The sequence below is a fragment of the Mobula hypostoma genome, chromosome 10 (assembly GCF_963921235.1).
Source record: "Mobula hypostoma chromosome 10, sMobHyp1.1, whole genome shotgun sequence".
NCBI classification, from domain to species: domain Eukaryota; kingdom Metazoa; phylum Chordata; class Chondrichthyes; order Myliobatiformes; family Myliobatidae; genus Mobula; species Mobula hypostoma.
The window spans coordinates 6,247,104-6,265,739 of NC_086106.1; the positions used below are offsets into that span (position 1 = coordinate 6,247,104).

Genomic DNA, 18,636 nt, shown 5'->3' on the forward strand with positions numbered 1-18,636 from the left:
TGACCAGTTAACCAGAGCACCAGGAGGAAACCCACGGGGTCAAGGACTGACCACATTCTGGGTGGTAAAAGTTACCCCCCACCCCACCCCAAGGTTCCTATTAAATCACCCTCCTCTCACCTCCTTCACAGCAGCATCCGAACAGGTGGGCTTACTGACAACCAGGGTAAACCATCAATAAATGCTAATCGATCACATTCCACCCTTGCCATTCTCACACAGAAATCAGGCACACTTTTAAAGTTTTAATATCACTTTTTATTTCATTCAACTTTTTTTTTAAAACAGAAAAATGCAAGCCGCCCGAAGTGCTTGGGGTTGAGAGCTCAGTGTTGGGAATGAGCAGCGAGGGTTTCTACGGCATCGGGGAGGGGCTGCTTCTCATTTCCGCACGGCACCCCTATCCACAGCCAGAGCCCAGGAGGAGAGGACAAACGCAGCATTGAAAGATGTGTCAAAAGCACACCATTCAGCCCCTTGCTGATTATTCCTATCCTCCCCATATCCTCTCCGCTCCCGAGGGTGCTAAAGCAATGCCCTTTCGATTATTGCCCCCAAATGCAGACAGGAACAAGGACAATATGCACAGCATGCTGGAGGAGCTCAGCAGGTCAGGCAGCATCTATGGATGGGACTAATCAGTCGACGTTTCGGACCGACCCCCTTCACCCAGTCCTGATGGAAGGTCTTGTCCGGAAACGTCAGCCGATTATAGCATCCATAGATGCTGCCTGACCTGCTGAGCTACTCCAGGACATTGCGTGCATCGCTCCAGATTTCCAGCATCCGCAGTACCTCTTGCGCCTCGGAACAAGGGGAAGCTGTTCGGCAGTGGGAGGCGCCGAGCTGCAGCCAAATGCGAATCACTCACAACGCACACATTGCACCTGGGGGCGGTGCGCTGACTGGACAGGGATCGGGAGAAGGGAGCCCCTGCCTGGGAGTTTATTAACCCAGGACTGCAGGGGCCCCTTCTAGCTGCACGAGGCAAGACAGGATAGCGCAACGCAGACGAGTGACTTTGTTACAGGCACACATCGGTGGGTGAAGCTGCCGACCGCTTCCAGCAACTAAACTACTTGCAGGCAGGGAACAGAAAATGAAGGGCAGCCACAGGCTCTTAAAATCAATAATTTTCCTTTCTAAGCCCCACTCCCCCCCCCCCGATTAAATAGAGAGATTTTGCATTTCTATAGCCTCCTTTCAGCTCTTTATGGATAGTGAGGCACTTCCGGCGCCCCGTCAGCCGCGGCACCGTGCGTTACGTACAGGTTTCGACAGGTCCAAATTCCCGCTTCCACCGTCCACTCCACTCCTCTCCTCTCCACCCCCCGCTACTTGTCCGATTTGCTGCTGTCCTCTTTCGGCTGGCAGTCCTCGCACTCCTCGTCGTAGACGAACTCCACCTCGAGCCGGCCGATGTAGAGGGAGAGGGCGCAGACCCAGAAGAGCGCCACGGTGCCCACCACCAACCCGCTCAGCACGGCCGTGGGCACCGTCAGCATCATCATCCGCCTGAGCAGGAGGAGGTTGGTGATGTAGGACCCGCTCCCGTAGGAGATGCACACTCCGCCGAGGATGAAGAATCCTGGAGGGGCAGAGGACCAGCGGATAACATTAAACAGGCTCACGCCAAACATGCAGCTGCAACAAAGCCGTACCCGCCACAATCATCCGTGCACAGACATTCAGAAGCTCTGCAAGCTCTGACAGACTTATTAAGGCCCCAAGTAACAGTTCAGTTTGAAAACCTCTCAGTTACTGTGCACATCTCAAAGTCAAAGTAAGTTTTATTATCGAAGTTCACAGACGTCACCACATCCAACCCCGTGATTCATTTCCCTGTGGGCCTGCTCAGCAAACCTACAGAATAGTAACTATAACAGGATCAATGAAAGATCAACCAGAGTGCAGAAGACAACAAACTGTGCAAATGCAAATGTAAATAAATAGCAATAAATAACAAGAACATGAGATAAAGAGTCCTTAAAGTGAGATCATTGGTTGTGGGAACATCTCAATGGAGGGGCAAGTGAGTGTACATAGGACATAGAAATCTACAGCACATTACAGGTTGTGCTGACCATGTGCCTAGAGTTTCCCTACCGCAGAGCCCTCTATTTTTCTAAGCTCCATCTACCTATCTAAGAGGCTCGTAAAAGACCCTATCGTATCCACTTCCACCACCACCGCCAGCAGTGCATTCCACGCACCCACCCCTCTCTGTGTGAAAAACTTACCCCTGACATCCTCTCAGTACCCATTTCGGAGCACCTTAAAACTGTGCCCTCTTGTGTTAGCCATTTCAGCCCTGGGGAAAAGCCTCTGACTATCCACACAATCAATGCCTCTCATCATCTTATACACCTCTATCAGGTCACCTCTCATCCTCCGACGCTCCAAGGAAAAAAGGCCGAGTTCACTCAACTTATTCTCACAAAGCACGCTCTCCAATCCAGGCAAGATCCTTTTAAGAGTGTAGTTATCCCCTTTTGCTCAAGAGCCTGATGGCTGAGGGTTAGTAACTGTTCTTGAACCTGTTGGACAAGCCCTGAGATACCTGTACCATCCACCTGACGGCAGCAGCCAGAAGAGAGCAATGTCTGGGTGGTGGGGATCTTTAAAGATGGATGCTGCTTTCCGATGACCGCACTTCATGCTCAGTGGTTGGGAAGGCTTCACTGAGCCTGAAGTGGTCACTGGGCCGAATCCACTACCTTGTGTATAGCAACCTTGACAATCTCAGGATCTTCCCTCAAGTGAACTGCCAGATCACTGCTTACGTACAGAATGCAAAAGCCAAATTTACAAAGAAAGTTCCCGATAACAGCAAAACTTCTAGCAGTGGCCCATCAATCTGCCGAAAGAAGTTAGATACAGAGTGAAGCTCCCTCTACACCGTCCCATCACACACTCCCAGGACAGGGACAACACGGGTTAGATACAGAGTGAAGCTCCCTCTACACTGTCCCATCACACACTCCCAGGACAGGGAAAGCACGGGTTAGATACAGAGTGAAGCTCCCTCTACACCGTCCCATCACACACTCCCAGGACAGGGACAGCACGGGTTAGATACAGAGTGAAGCTCCCTCTACACCGTCCCATCACACACTCCCAGGACAGGGACAGCACGGGTTAGATACAGAGTGAATCTCCCTCTACACTGTCCCATCACACACTCCCAGGACAGGGACAGCACGGGTTAGATACAGAGTGAAGCTCCCTCTACACCATCCCATCACACACTCCCAGGACAAGGACAGCACGGGTTAGATACAGAGTGAAGCTCCCTCTACACCGTCCCATCACACACTCCCAGGACAGGGACAGCACGGGTTAGATACAGAGTGAATCTCCCTCTACACCGTCCCATCACACACTCCCAGGACAGGGACAGCACGGGTTAGATGCAGAGTGAAGCTCCCTCTACACTGTCCCATCACACACTCCCAGGACAGGGACAGCACGGGTTAGATACAGAGTGAAGCTCCCTCTACACCATCCCATCACACACTCCCAGGGCAAGGACAGCACGGGTTAGGTACAGAGTGAAGCTCCCTCTACACCGTCCCATCACACACTCCCAGGACAGGAATGGCATGAGCAATCACATAAAAAGCAAGCTTGACTTGCCACAAGGGATCCTCTACACTATCCTATAAACCACACCCAGGCCAGAGACAGCATCCCCCTCTACTCTGTGCTATCAAACAGTCCCAGGGCAGGCAGTGCACACTTCAGATTCAGCACAAAGCTCCTCCTAACACTGAAGGTTACAGCATGACAAAGTAACAAGTTCCTTTGATTTCCCTGGAATGCAGAAGACTGGGCAGAGATCTGATAGAGGTTACAAAATTATGAGGGGTATAGATAGGGTAAACACAAGCAGGGTTTTTCCACTGAGGTTAGGTGGGACTACAGCTAGAAGTTATGGGTTAAGGGTGAAAGGTGAAAAGTTTAAGGGGAATGTGAGGGGAAACCTCTTCACTCAGAATATGGAGAGAGTGGGGAACGAGCTGCCAGCACAAGTGGTGCACGCGAGCTCAATTTCAACGTTTAAGAGAAGTTTGCATAGATACATGGAAGTTAGGGGTATGGAGGGTGATGGTCCCAGTGTAGATCAATGGGAGTAGGCAGCTTAAATGGTTTGGCACAGACTAGATGGGTGAAAGGCCTGTTTCTGTGCTATACTTTTCTACAACTCAATAACATGGCTCGGAATTATTTGATTCTACCTCTGGATCCTTTGTAGTTTTCCCAGGAGGAACACTTTGTGCAAGTCACCTATGTCATTCACAGCCTCAAATGCTGGACACAATTCACATTATCTCACAGGCCCTTATTATCTTCCCAGTCTACACACACGACCCAACTTGTTGACAGGACACACCCAGTTCACCACTATCCTTCAGGAAGACAGATCAGCTGCCCCAGACCAGGTGGCTCTTGTAAGATAAAGGGACAGAATTACGCTATTCAGCCCATCAAGTCTGTTCTTTGTTCAACCTCATTCTCCTACAACCCTCTGCCCATCAAGAACCTATCAATTTCTGCCTTCAATACACCCAGTGACGGCCTCTATGGCAACGAATTCCACAGATTCTCCGTCATCTCCGTGAAGAAATTCCTCATCTCAGTTTTAAAGGGGCATCTCTTTATTCTGAGGCTGTTCCCTCAGATCTTACTCTCGTACTAATGGAAAATCCTCTCCTTGTCCATGCAGTACAGGCCTTGTCCTCTAGAACGGCTCTGAATGGAGCTATGAGGGAGGATGAAAATGTACCTTGCCCACCACCACGAGCTACCTATAACTCGACAGCACAGAGCAGAACAACCCACAGACAGGGCTGGGAGGCAGTTCCAGACCCCTGCCCATCCTCGATTTCCACTGCCAGGCCCAGGTACTCTTCAATAATCTTCACTTCCTTTAAGATGCTCCTTAAACCTCTTACTTTTTGCCTCCCTCCCCTGACCTAACCCAGCACAGCACCATCCCTGTACAGGTCCTCCTGAGCTTACGAGCACCCAACTTAAAATTCTGCCTGTGCGTGTGAGGGGCATTTGGGAGACTGGCAGAATGCGTCTGCGGACCTGCTGCGTAGCTGCAGGAGCGAACGCGGCTCGTGGCTGCATTTCCGACTTGTGAACTGTTCAGGTTTGCAAACAGTCCTCAGGGACAGAACCTGCGGGCCATTATAATGTAAAGCACGTCAGATACGTGCAATAAGATTTAATCCTTATCTGTAGAGAGAGGGAAGAGGAGTAAAGAGGCTCTGTTGTTAGATGAGAAAATTGATGGCCAGTTGGTGGGAGTTCAATCCAAGAGATTGTATGGCTGCAGTATCATGTATGAACACAAGGGGGAGCTGGTTTCTTTGACTCACCGTAAGCTGCCTCCCTCGCCACGTCACTCTGCATGTAAGCCATAACTCCAACTCCAGTGGCCAGCAGTCCATTCCGAAACCAGGAGAGAAAACCTGTGGGAGACATGTGCGACGTCACATTGTGAAACCTCAGGCCCACCTATCGGCTGTAAACCCAGTGAATTCCTCAGCTTTGGCATCACAACTGAGGGGGTGAGACTACTCGACGGGCCAAATGGTCTACTGGCTCCTATGTCCCATGGTGTAAAGGCAACCCCTTACTCGGCCTGAGGAGTCTACAACCCGATGTATGAACACTAATAAAATGCTACCTCTTTCCTCCTTTCTCTCCTCCTGATCTCCCTACATCTTCCAACACTCACCCCAGACTGTCCCCTGTTCCTTTAATATCCTCCCCCCACTCCATCTGCCCATCACTCACATACCCCCTCCCAGCATTGTTCGCATCTGCCCCCCACCCTCCTCCTCACCACGCTCTGCACACCTCTCCTATCAGCTTTTACCACCTGCAGCCCTTCATTGCCGCCGTTCACCTCTGAGCTTTTGTCACTATTCCCACCCCTCCCTCCCCGCCTGGATCACAGAGCACAGAACGATACAGCACAGGCCCTTCAGCCCACAATGCTGTTCTGACCCTTTAATCTACTCTAAGATCAACCTAAACCCTGCCTCCCACACAGCTCTCCATTTTTCTTTCATCCATCTAAGTCTCTTAAATGTACCTAATGCATCTGCGTCTATACCGCTCCTGGCAAAGCGATCCACTCCCTGTGTAAAAGGAAGTGTCTCTGGTACAAGGGGGAGATGGTTTCTTTGACTCCGCTTACACATTCCTTTAAAGCACCTTAAAATGATGCCCTCTTGTATTAGCGTCCAGCAGAATTTCAGGATTAAATTCAGCAGTGCAACCAGAGTTAAAGAGGGCAGCACCATCAAAGTAAAAGCTGGCAGGGTTAGATTTCAAAATAAGAGCCTGACGCTCCTCGCCTGGCATCTGTAAGGATGTCGCAAGCAATTAATGGAACAGGTTTCAAAGTTCAAAATGTATTTGTTATCAAAGTACATATATGTCACCATGTACAACCCGGGTATTTATTTTCTTGCAGGCATACTCAATAAATCCAATAACCATAATCGAATCAATAAAAGACCGCACCAATAGGGTGGACTACCAGTGTATAAAAGACAATAAACTGTGTAAATACAAATAGAAAATAACAAACAAATATATATATATATATATATACACACACACACACACACACATATACAGAGAAGATGAGATAAAGAGTCCTTGAAAGTGAGTCCATAGGTTGTGGGAACATTTCAGTGCTGGGGCAAGTGAAGATGAGTGAAGGGGTAACGTCTGTTCCTGAACACTATGCCTCGTCATCTTGTACAACCTTTATCAAGTCACCTCTCATCCCTTCGGTCCAAAGAGAAAAGCTCTAGCTCACTTAAACTTTCCCCATAAGGCAGGCAGCATCCCGGTACATCTCTTCTGCCCCCTAAGAGCTGGCAGATGATCCAATTATCGTCTGCCAGTTTTTCCTTCACTATCTCCCCTCCTCACCTTTCAGTACAGAAGAAGGGTGTCAAACCAAGACGTTGACTATCCATTTCCCTCCACAGATGCTGCCTGACCCACCGAGGTCCTCCAGAATCTTGACTATGGCCTAATGACAAACAAGCCTTCATCTGGCACCCAAACCTCTGCCGGAAGCCACTCCGACCATAATCCCACTGGTTTATCTGTTGCCTGAGAGGAATTGGACCTCTCTCTACCCCTCCAATTCCCCAAACTACATCCAGCTGCTGCAGCACAGGAGGAGGCCATTCAGCCCATCAGTCTGTGCCAGCTTCAAGTAGAGTCCCTACCGCTCTACAAGTTATTCTCGTTCAACTGCCTATTCAGGGCCCTGACTGATCCTGTACTGCAGCATCACAGCCAAGTTAAGGCTGAAGACACTCTTGAGGAACAGCACCTCTTCTTCCCCCTTGGGAGTTTACAACCCAATAGCATAAACACTGAATTCTCCAAGTCCTGATCTTGTAAAAACCTACACTGTGTAAAAAGGTTCCTTCATAAGTGCCGCCCCCCTCAACCCATATCACTTGCCCAAAATATCCGAAGGCAACAGCTTCCCTCTGTTCACCCTCTCTAACGCAACACGATCCAACCTACCTCTGCCAATAACAATCAGCCAGGCTCGAGGGGCTGAATGGCTGAATTCTGCTGAAGAAGCCCCCTTTCAACCTTCTCTACTCCCTGGAAAACAATCCTGGGTCTAACTGCAGAAATATCCCTCCATCAAATCCTCCTTCCTGGGACATTTCCAGATCAGGAATGTTGGAACACGTACCTTGATAGCTTTGGCAACCTGACAACAGCCAGCTGAAAATGAACAAGCTGACAATAACATTAAGGTGCAACATCTCATATTCCATCTGGGTATTCTCCAACCTAATGGCACAAATATCAATTTCTCCTTCCATAAACCAATTCCCCCCCTTCCTTTATTTCCCACTCTTTTACTTCTTCTCACCCATCTAACACCTCCCCCTGGGTCCCCTCCTCCTTCCCTTGCTCCTCTCCTATCAGATTCTTTCTTCTCCAGCCCTTGACCTTTCCCACCCATTAGGCTTCATCTATCACCTTCCAGCCAGCCCCCTTCCCCTCTTCTCTTTTTATTCTGCCGTCTTCCCCCTTCCTTCCCAGTCCTGATGAAGGTATCGGCCCAAAACGTCGACTGTTTCATTTCCATAGATGCTGCCTGAACTATTGAGATCCCCCAGCATTTTGTGTGTGTTGCTTTGGATTTCCAGCATCTGTAGAATCCTTCATGTTTATACAGTAGATTATTAATGAAGCACAAGAAAAACCCCACGAAATGCTTTTAATGATTTATACATTAGAAACATTCATACCTGCTTCATGAGCCTTCCTGAGCATCTGTGAAGAGAAAGATGACAGGTAAAGAAATGACACAAACACCGCCACACAGCATCAATTGTACAGCCAACACTATAAAAGCCATTCTTTGTTGCAATGCCTTAGCAGGCCACTTGATGGGAGGTTCGATATCTTGCCCTGGTGAGGCACCAGTGGTTTTTAAACCTGGGCAGTATCTTCTCCAGGAGCTCAGAATCTTCGCTGAACTTCTCCGAGCTTTGGAACCATTAAATGGTGTGAGCCCATGAGACGCAAAGAGAAAATGCACGAAACACTCGGCAGACCAGCCAGCGTCTGAGGACAGAGATGTACAGTTCACGTTTCTAATCAATCTACTTCATTAGAAGCGAGAACACAGTTATGATTTCCACATCTAAAGGGGAAGATGTGCGACACAATCGCATAGCGGATAATGTAAACGCCATTAAAGTGCCAGCGACCCAGGGTCAATTCCCGCTGCTGTCTGTAATGAGTTTGTACATTCTCCCCGTGACTGTGTGGGTTTCCTCCGGGTGCTCTGGTTTCCTCCCACAGTCCAGGTTAGTAGGTTAATTGGTCACATGGGTGTAATTGGGTTGTAAGGGCCAGTTAGCGTGCTGTCTCTAAAACAAAGGACAAAGAAAACATAGGGAATGCTTCTCATCAGTTAAGGACCTAGATTGTTCAGGTGATACCATGAGTCCAAGAAGCAGAATTAAGCAATTCAGCCCATCGAATCTGCTCCACTGTTCCATCATGGCTGACTTATATCCCTCATAACCCCATTCTCCTGCCTTCTCCCCATAACCTTTGACACCCTGATTAATCAAGAACCTGTTGATCTCTCCTTAAAATATACCCAATGCTTTGGCAATGAATTCCATAGATTCACCACTCTCTGGCTAAAGACATTTTTCCTCATCTCCATTCAAAATGGACATTCCTCTATTCTGAGGCTGTACCCTTTGGCCCTAGAGTCACCCACTATGGGAAACATCCTCTCCACATCCACTCAATCCAGACCTTTCAACATTCAACGGATTTCAATGAGACCTCTCCCCCACCAATTCCTCTGAATTCCAGTGAGTACATCAAACACTCCTCATATGTTAACCCTTTCATTGCTGGGATCATTCTCCTGCACTTCCTCTGGATCCTCCCCAGTGCCAGCACATCCTTTGGATAACAAGCCCAAAGCAGCACCCAATACTCCAAATGCAGTCTGACCAATGCCTTATAAAGCCTCAGCATTACACCCTTGCCCTTATATTCTAGTCCTTTTGAAATTAATGCTAACATTGCATTTGCTTTCATTACCACCAACTCAACCTGCAAATCAACCTTTAGGGAATCCTGCACAAGGACTCCCGTGTCCTTTTCCACCTCCGATTTTTGAATTTTCTTCCCATTTACAAAACAGCCCGTGCCTTTATTCCTTCTACCAAAGTGCATGACCATACACTTCACTACGCTATATCCCATCTGACACTGCTTTGCCCATTCCGCCAACCTGACCAAGTCCTTCTGCAGATACCTTGCTTCCTCAGCACTACCTGCCCCTCCACCAATCTTCATATCGTCTGCAAACTTGGTCACAAAGCCATCAACTCCTCCATCCATATAAGCAGAAGTGATACCAACACAGACCCCTACGGAACACCACTAGTCACTGGCAGCCAACCAGAAAAGGACTCCTTTATTCCAACTCGTCGCCTCCTGCCAATCAGCCATTACCTTATCCATGCTCCTGTAATACCACGAGCTCTTAACTTGTCAAAGGCCTTCTGAAAATCCAAGCACAGAACATCAACCAATTCTTCTTTGTCTAACAACAGGAATTCTGCAGATGCTGGAAATTCAAGCAACATACATCAAAGTTGCTGGTGAACACAGTAGGTCAAGCAGCATCTATAGGATGAGGCGCAGTCGACGTTTCAGGCCGAGACCCTTCGTCAGGACTAACTGAAGGAACCTTCAGTTAGTCCTGACGAAGGGTCTCGGCCTGAAACGTCGACTGCACCTCTTCCTATAGATGCTGCTTGGCCTGCTGCGTTCACCAGCAACTTTGATGTATGTTGCTCTTCTTTGTCTATCTTGTTTGTTATTTTCTCAAGGAATGCCAACAGATTTGTCAGGCAAGACTTCCCTTCAGAAAACCACGATTACTTCAGCCTATTTTATCATATGCCTCCAAGTACCTCAAAGCCACATCAGTAATATTTGATTCCAACATCTTTCCAACAAAGGATGTCAGGCTAACTGCCCTATAATTTCCTTTTTTCCGCCTCCCTCCCTTAGAGCAGAGTGACATTTGAAATTTTCCAGTCCTCCAGAGCCATTCCAGAATCTAGTGATTACTAACGCCTCCACAATCTCTTCAGCTAACGCTTTCAGAATCCTGGGGTGTAGTCCATCTGGTCCAAGTGACTTATCTACTGCCAGACCTTTCCAGCTTCCCAAGCACCTTCTTCTTAGTAATTGCTAAGGTCCTGCTTTTCAGCTTTCTGCCTAATTCCCTATATTCTCTCTTCAGGACCTTCTCCCTTTTCCTACCCATGTCGTCGGAACCACGACTTCCGGCTGTTCACCCTCCCCCTTTAGAATGCCATGGTCCCAATCCCGGTGTCTGAATCTGCTTTCTGCTCCTTTAGCTATGGAATCTCTATCGCTACTGCACTCCTCTCCTCTCTTCTGAGTCTCGGAGCCAGACACAGTGCCAGAGACGCGGTTGCTGTGGCCTCCCCGGTAAGTCATCCCCCACAACAGTATCCAAAGTGGTACACACTTATTATTGAGGGGAATCGGCCACAGGGGTACTATTCCCTTTCCCTCTCCTGACAGTCACCCAGGTACCTGTCCCCTGCAACCTATGGGTGTACTACCTCACTGTAGCTCTTATCCACCACCTCCTCATTCTCCCGTATGGGCTGAAGGTCAGAGAGATGCAGCTCCAATTCCTAAACACGGTCTAAACACGGAGCTGAAGTTCGATGCACCTTGTGCAGATGTAGTTATCAGGGAAACTGGAGGTCTCCTGAATTTCCCACATCTAACATAAGGAACCTCTGGATCACTTCTCAGCACACTACATACTAATAGAAAATAAAACTCAATAGAAATGCTCTTAGTTATTTAGAACCTCCACCCGTGTTTACCTAAGCCTGTTGAGCAACTCTAACAATGCCCCACTCCAACAGTGGCCGCTCCGCTTACACCTCCTTTCTTTATATTGGCCTTGCATTGATAGCCACCCGCTGAGAAAAAGCCGACAAACACCCGAGCTCTTTTTAAACCTTGTACTGTGTCATCAACAAATGACCTCTCGCACTGAGTGCTGCCCGTCAAATTTTAAAAAGCTTTTGCAGCTTTCTAGTTAACAAGGGCACTGAGGCCTCCTTACAACGGTTGTCCCGTGATTAGGCTAGGGTTAAATCGAGGGATTGCTGGGAGTCTCAAAGGGCCTTTTCCGCACCGTATCTCAATAAATAAATCATAGTTACAACCCAGCATATAAAGTCACAAGATAATATTAACTCAACATTCAAATCGTAAGTGGCTGCAGTTTCTGACTTTCATATTTTTATAGATATCATCAGCTGATCTACTACCAGCACAGCTTTACTGACACAGCAAACGTGGCCCAGATCGTGTTTGCAATGTTCACTTTAATACTTAATGGTACTGATCCATGGCATAAAAAAGATCGGCAACACCCGCCCAATATCACACCATCTTTTTAATTTTGCCTAAGTTTGTGCAGACTGAGAAAGAACAAAAAGCTGCATTTAACGTTGAATTACATCCCTTCATAAATAAGAACACATCCCACTTCCAATACCCAAATCAAAGCCTACCCTCGCAACAAACTGCATCCATAGAGTGGCCCTACCATCAAGAATTTGTCTCCCCACCCAACCCCCACACCAGCCTGTCACAGCAAAAACGGGCTAATGTTTTTCAGAATTTCACACCAAGCTGTGAACCAGACTTGGAATGTACCTCGGCCAATGAATGGCACAGGAACCCATTCAGCCCATCAGATCTAGGTCAGTCCCGTCAGTCCCTTTCACCCGTACGTCTGTAGATTAGTCACTTACACAATTTTGGGTTTTTTGTCTCCACTTCAAAACTTACACTTAAGTTTGAGTGCCTTCTTTCAGACAAAGCATTAAACATCCAGAAATTTCTCCTCCCTCCCCCCTTCTCTCTTTTTCCATTCCCCATTCTGGCTGCCCTCTCACCCCTTCGCTTCTCCTCAATTGCCTTGCCCAACATCTCCCTGAGGTGCCCCACCTCCTTCCCTTTCTCCTGTGCGCCACCCTCCTCTCATCAGATTCCTCCTTCCTCAACCCTTTACCTTTTCCACTATCACCTCCCAGCTTCTCAATCCATTCCCCCTCCCCCAACCAGATTTCCTCTCACCTGGCTTCACCTTTCACCCGGGTGCTCGTCATTCCCTCCCACCCCCACACCCCCCCCAATCTTCTTATTCCAGCTTCTTCCCCCTTCCTTTCTGGTCCTGATGGAAGACCTCAGCCTGAAATTGTTCATTCTTCTCAACAGATACTGCCTGATCTGCTGAGTTCCTTCAGCTTTCAAAGTACATTTATCATCAAAGTATGTATATTATATATAATCCTGAGATCGTCCCCTTACAGGCAGCCACAAAACAAGGGAACCCAATAGATCCCATTGAAAAAGACCGTTTAACTCCCCCAGGAGAAAACCTGCAGATGCTGGAATCTAAGCAATTTAATCAACAAGAATCTAAGCAACACACACAGAATGCTGGAGGAACTCAACAGGCCAGCCAGCGTCTGTGGAGAAGAGTAAACAGTCGACCCTTGGTCCCGATGAAGAGTTTCGGCCCGAACCATCAACTGCACTCTTTTCCTGGCCTGGCCTGGCCTGCTGAATTCCTCCAGCATTCTGTGTGCGTTGGTCCGTCAAACACCCAACGTGCAGGAAAAAAAAATTAATTGGTGCAAACAATAAAAGTAATCAAATGACTGAAGTTGACGAAAGTGAGTCCCCAGCCACGAAGGCAGTCAACACTCCAGCTGGTCCAAGATCCCGTTAGTTGTGGGCCACGGCCTCAGTTCAGCGCAGGGACGAGTAAACCTGGCAGGGCAGCGAGCTGACCCAACCCGTCTCTCGCCTCCAGCCCCAATACCTTGACCTTTTCAATCCGGCCAGGCGATTAAATTGTCCAAACCACAGGTTGCTCCTCACTCTCACACCTGGACCCTACTGCTTCGATACACCCTCAGGCGTAGTAAACAAAGGCTCTGTCAGCCCCAGGATCCCATGGCACTGTCCTGAAGAGCAGGAGAGTTTTTCATGATGTCCTGACCAATTTTTATTCTTCAATCAACACGACTGAACACAGGGCCATCATATGATCACCGGCATGTGACGTGAAATTTGTTAACTTATCAGCAGCAGCTCAATGCAATACATAATCTAGTAGAGAGAAAATAATAATAATGAAATAAAACAATAATAAGTAATCAAGTAAATCAATTACATATATTGAATAGATTTTTTTAAAAACATGCAAAAACAGAAATACTGTGTATTAAAAAAGTGAGGAAGTGTCCAAAGCTTCAATGTCCATTTAGGAACCGGATGGGTGAGGGGAAGAAGCTCACTTCGCCACTGTCACATTGCTTCCAGTTGGAGCATGCTGCTCTCCTGTTTCCCACCGCGATCACACACCGCATTTAAACTAATTGCAGGGAGTTTAGGAATATCCCGCAGCAGCAGAAAAATGCAACTTTACAGGGGGTGATAAAACTTCTATGCCTCCCAAGAAGCTGGCCGGTTTGGGTGCCTCTCACACCACGGACCGGCCCACAACTCCAGCCACGAACACATTTTAAAAAGTTCCCCGTTCCCACAGCACTTGGTCACCAATGCAACAGGCTGCATTTGCATAGCGCCCACCACCACGAACAATTTCTCCCACAACCCCCACCACAGCAACAGCAAATATTTTTACAACTTTTGACTCCAAGGCTCTGACTGCGTACCAAGATGATTTTCAGCCAGTGAGTGGCAGGACAGACTGTTCAGCCCATCAGTCTCGTCTCTTTCACCCGTTACTCCTTATGCTCACCAAGTTCCTTTGCCACCCACCCAAACTAAGGGGAATTTTACCACGGCCAATGAATCTACCAACCCATTACGCAAGAGGAGACTGGAGCTCCCTGGGGGAAACACCCCCCCCATGCAGTCACAGGGAGAAGGTGGATGCATGAACAGAACCCCAGGTCAGGATTGAATCTGACACTCTAACTGCTGGAGTCATTTTCCCCTGTCATAAGGGAAACACTGTCAAACTATGCATAGCAAGTTCCCACATAACAATAAGCACCTCCTAAACACAAGGAATTCTGCAGATGCTGGAAATTCAAGCAACACACATCAAGGTTGCTGGTGAACGCAGCAGGCCAGGCAGCGTCTCTAGGAAGAGGTACAGTTGACGTTTCGGGCCGAGACCCTTCGTCAGGACTAACTGAAGGAAGAGCTAGTAAGAGATTTGAAAGTGGGAGGGGGAGGGGGAGATCCAAAATGATAGGAGAAGACAGGAGGGGGAGGGATGGAGCCAAGAGCTGGACAGGTGATTGGCAAAAGGGATATGAGAGGATCATGGGACAGGAGGCCCAGGGAGAAGGAAAAGGAGGAGGGGGGAAAACCCAGAAGATGGGCAAGGGGTATAGTGAGAGGGACAGAGGGAGAAAAAGGAGAGAGAGAAAAAGAATGTGTGTATATAAATAAATAACGGATGGGGTACGAGGGGGAGGTGGGGCATTAGCGGAAGTTAGAGAAGTCAATGTTCATGCCATCAGGTTGGAGGCTACCCAGACGGAATATAAGGTGTTGCTCCTCCAACCTGAGTGTGGCTTCATCTTTACAGTCGAGGAGGCCGTGGATAGACATGTCAGAATGGGAATGGGATGGGGAATTAAAATCAGGACACCTATGCTCTGTTCACCAGAGAAAGCAGGATCTCCCAGTGGCCACACATTTTAATTCCACATCCCATTCCCATTCTGACATGTCTATCCACGGCCTCCTCTACTGTAAAGATGAAGCCACACTCAGGTTGGAGAAGCAACACGTTATATTCTTTATATTAGCACATCTTTCCCTCCCCCCCCCTCTGCATTCCGCAGGGATCGCTCCCTACGCAACTCCCTTGTCCATTCGTCTCCCCCCATCCCTCCCCACTGATCTCCCTCCTGGCACTTATCCGTGTAAGCGGAACAAGTGCTACACATGCCCTTACACTTCCTCACTTACCACCATTCAGGGCCCCAAACAGTCCTTCCAGGTGAGGCAACACTTCACCTGTGAGTCAGCTGGAGAGATATACTGCGTCCAGTGCTCCCGATGTGGCCTTTTATATATTGGTGAGACCCGACGCAGACTGAGAGACCGCTTTGCTGAACATCTACGCTCTGTCTGCCAGAGAAAGCAGGATCTCCCAGTGGCCACACATTTTAATTCCACGTCCCATTCCCATTCTGACATGTCTATCCACGGCCTCCTCTACTGTAAAGATGAAGCCACACTCAGGTTGGAGCAACAACACCTTATATTCCGTCTGGGTAGCCTCCAACCTGATGGCATGAACATCGACTTCTCTAACTTCTGCTAGGCCCCACCTCCCCCTCGTACCCCATCTGTTACTCATTTTTATGCACACATTCTTTCTCTCACTCTCCTTTTTCTCCCTCTGTCCCTCTGAATATACCCCTTGCCCATCCTCTGGGGTCCCCCCCCCCCGCCCTCCTTGTCTTTCTTCCCGGACCTCCTGTCCCATGATCCTCTCATATCCCTTTTGCCAATCACCTGTCCAGCTCTTGGCTCCATCCCTCCCCCTCCTGTCTTCTCCTATCATTTTGGATCTCCCCCTCCCTCTCCCACTTTCAAATCCCTTACTCACTCTTCCTTCAGTTAGTCCTGACGAAGGGTCTCGGCCTGAAACGTCGACTGTACCTCTTCCTATAGATGCTGCCTGGCCTGCTGCGTTCACCAGCAACTTTGATGTGAGTTGCATGATTCAGGAACAGCTCCTTCCCCTCTGACATCCGATTTCTGAATGGACATTGAACCCGTGAACACTTCCTCACTACTTTTCTATTTCTACACTACTTATTTAATTTAATTATTTAAAATATATATCCTGACTGTAATCCACAGGGTTTTTCCTCTATTATAATGCACTGCTGTCGCAAAGACAACAAATTTCACAACCATATGCCGGTGACAGTAAACCCGATTCTGGTAAAAGAAAGTGCAAACGCCAACTGGATGGAACAAGTCACATCTCACTGACGGGTGGGATAGACTCGAGGGCCTGAGTGGCCTCCTCCCGGCACACAGGAGCGATCCCCATGGACGGACGAGAGACGGGAGCATCCTAAGAGAAATGCCACGCTTATAACCTTAACATTTCGTTGCATTGCACGATATTTTAAACATTTCACTGCAATAACATGCGTTTGATTTAACTGCATTTTGATTGCACGATGGCTTAGCATTGCGCTCAGTGCAGGACACCCAGCTCTTCTCACCCAAGCATCCGCCCTGTCCAGTGCGGTCACCCCCGGTTGCCCCGTACCCGAGGTCGCTGCTCCCTCTCGGGGACCAGGCCCAACCCCGGACCTGGCTCCGGCTCGGCTCTGGTTTCCTCTCCCGCTGCACAAGCCGAAGCTCCTGCCGCTAAAGTGCGAGTAAAGGCGCCGGCGGAAAACGCCGAGAGCCCGGAAAGACGCCATCAGATAAGTGCGGCGGCTGAGCGGCGAAAGTCGGCCCGCATCGCCACTGTCTTCTCCCGGACGTCGGTCGGTCGGTCCTCCGGGCGCACGGCAGCGCTGCTCAGGAACAATAGCGACGCCCCTCGGCGGTCGGAGTACGGAACTGCAACTCCTCCGGAGTGCAGCGCCTCTGCCATCGGAGGACTGAACTGCAACTTCCCGTTCACAGCGCCACCTAGAGCTCGGAGGGCTCCCACTCCGTGGCTCCACTTTCGAGCACAGCACCCCTGACACGGTGGGAGGACTGAATATAAGTGTGTGTGTGTGTGTGTGTGTGTGTGTGTGTGTGTGTGTGTCTCTGTGTGTGTATAATAATTTTTTTAAATCGTTAAGAGTGTGTGCCCTCGGGCCCCTGTACCTCCTCCCTAATGGTGACAATGAGAAGAGGTGATGGGGATGGGGGTCCTGCCTTTTTGAGGAAATGCTTCTTCAAGATGTCCTGGATGCCAAGGAAGCTAGTGCCCACGATGGAGCTGACAAGAGTTCACAACTTATTGCAGGTTATTTCGATCCTGTGTCGTGGACCCTTCCCCTGCCTCCCCCACCCCGGCATACCAGACGGTGATGCAGCCAGTGACAATGCTCTCCACAGCCACCTCTGTAGAAGTTTGCGAGTGTTTTAGGTGACAAACCAGATCTGATCAAACTCCTTATGAAATACAGCTGCTGTTGTGCCTTCTTTGTAGCTGCATCGTGACCCGGGTACATTGACAGGTTGACCAATGCTCCAGATCCTAAATCGTTAACTGATTCTATCTCCCCAGACACTGACTGACCTGCTGAGGTGTGTTTTTGTCTTGGGCTTTCAGTACCTGTCTTTGCGCTGGTTTTCAGACCTACCTCCCCTTAGCCGTCAGAGGACCCAGCTGTGCCCTCCGACACCCCAGTGAGAGGGAAATGCCACCACTGGTTGGTTAGAGTACTCAGTTACAGCAGGCCGGGCACAGCACCTCCCGCCAGTCAGCGGACTCAACTGCACACTTGCAATCAGGATAGTGGCATCACCTGGTGGGTGGGTGAAATGAGCAAAGAGGTGATGGGCTGAATAACAACCTCTTTGATAAGGAGCCCCCAAGTATGTGAGGATCCAGGCTACATCACTGCTTATTACAGAGGCATTCCCGTGGACTGGTCTCTGCGTCCCATTTTGCACCAATGTCTACTTTTCTCTTGCGTTATGTATATTACATGAATCCACACCATGAGACACCAGAAGGTTCTCTGTATCTTCTGGCCAAGAAAGATCTCCAACCACACCCTACTCCTTCAATGTTGTCAAGAGGACATGGCCACAATCATCGCGAGGAAATGAAAAGAGAGGCCAACTCCATCATCAGGACAGCACTTCATTGACCCTGAGGACGGAGAAAACGTGGGAGACGAAGGACAACTTGGCACCGTGCCATACAGGCAGAAACGAGGACCGTGGACCAACCACACCTGGGGCACGGTAGGGAAGATGGCCAAGGACAGAGAGAGATGTTGTACCTTC

The 18,636-nt window shown here is 48.9% G+C and overlaps 1 protein-coding gene across 1 annotated transcript; it reads right to left on the reverse strand.

The window, feature by feature from the left end:
* Nucleotides 1-727: 727 nt before the first annotated feature.
* Nucleotides 728-17,212, reverse strand: tmem160 (transmembrane protein 160). Its single transcript, XM_063059939.1, has 4 exons — nt 16,902-17,212; nt 8,316-8,340; nt 5,388-5,480; nt 728-1,588 (listed from the first exon to the last, which is right to left on the reverse strand). The coding sequence occupies exons 1-4, from the start codon at nt 17,103-17,105 to the stop codon at nt 1,335-1,337; spliced, it is 576 nt and encodes a 191-aa protein (XP_062916009.1). The 5' UTR covers nt 17,106-17,212; the 3' UTR covers nt 728-1,334.
* Nucleotides 17,213-18,636: the final 1,424 nt, after the last annotated feature.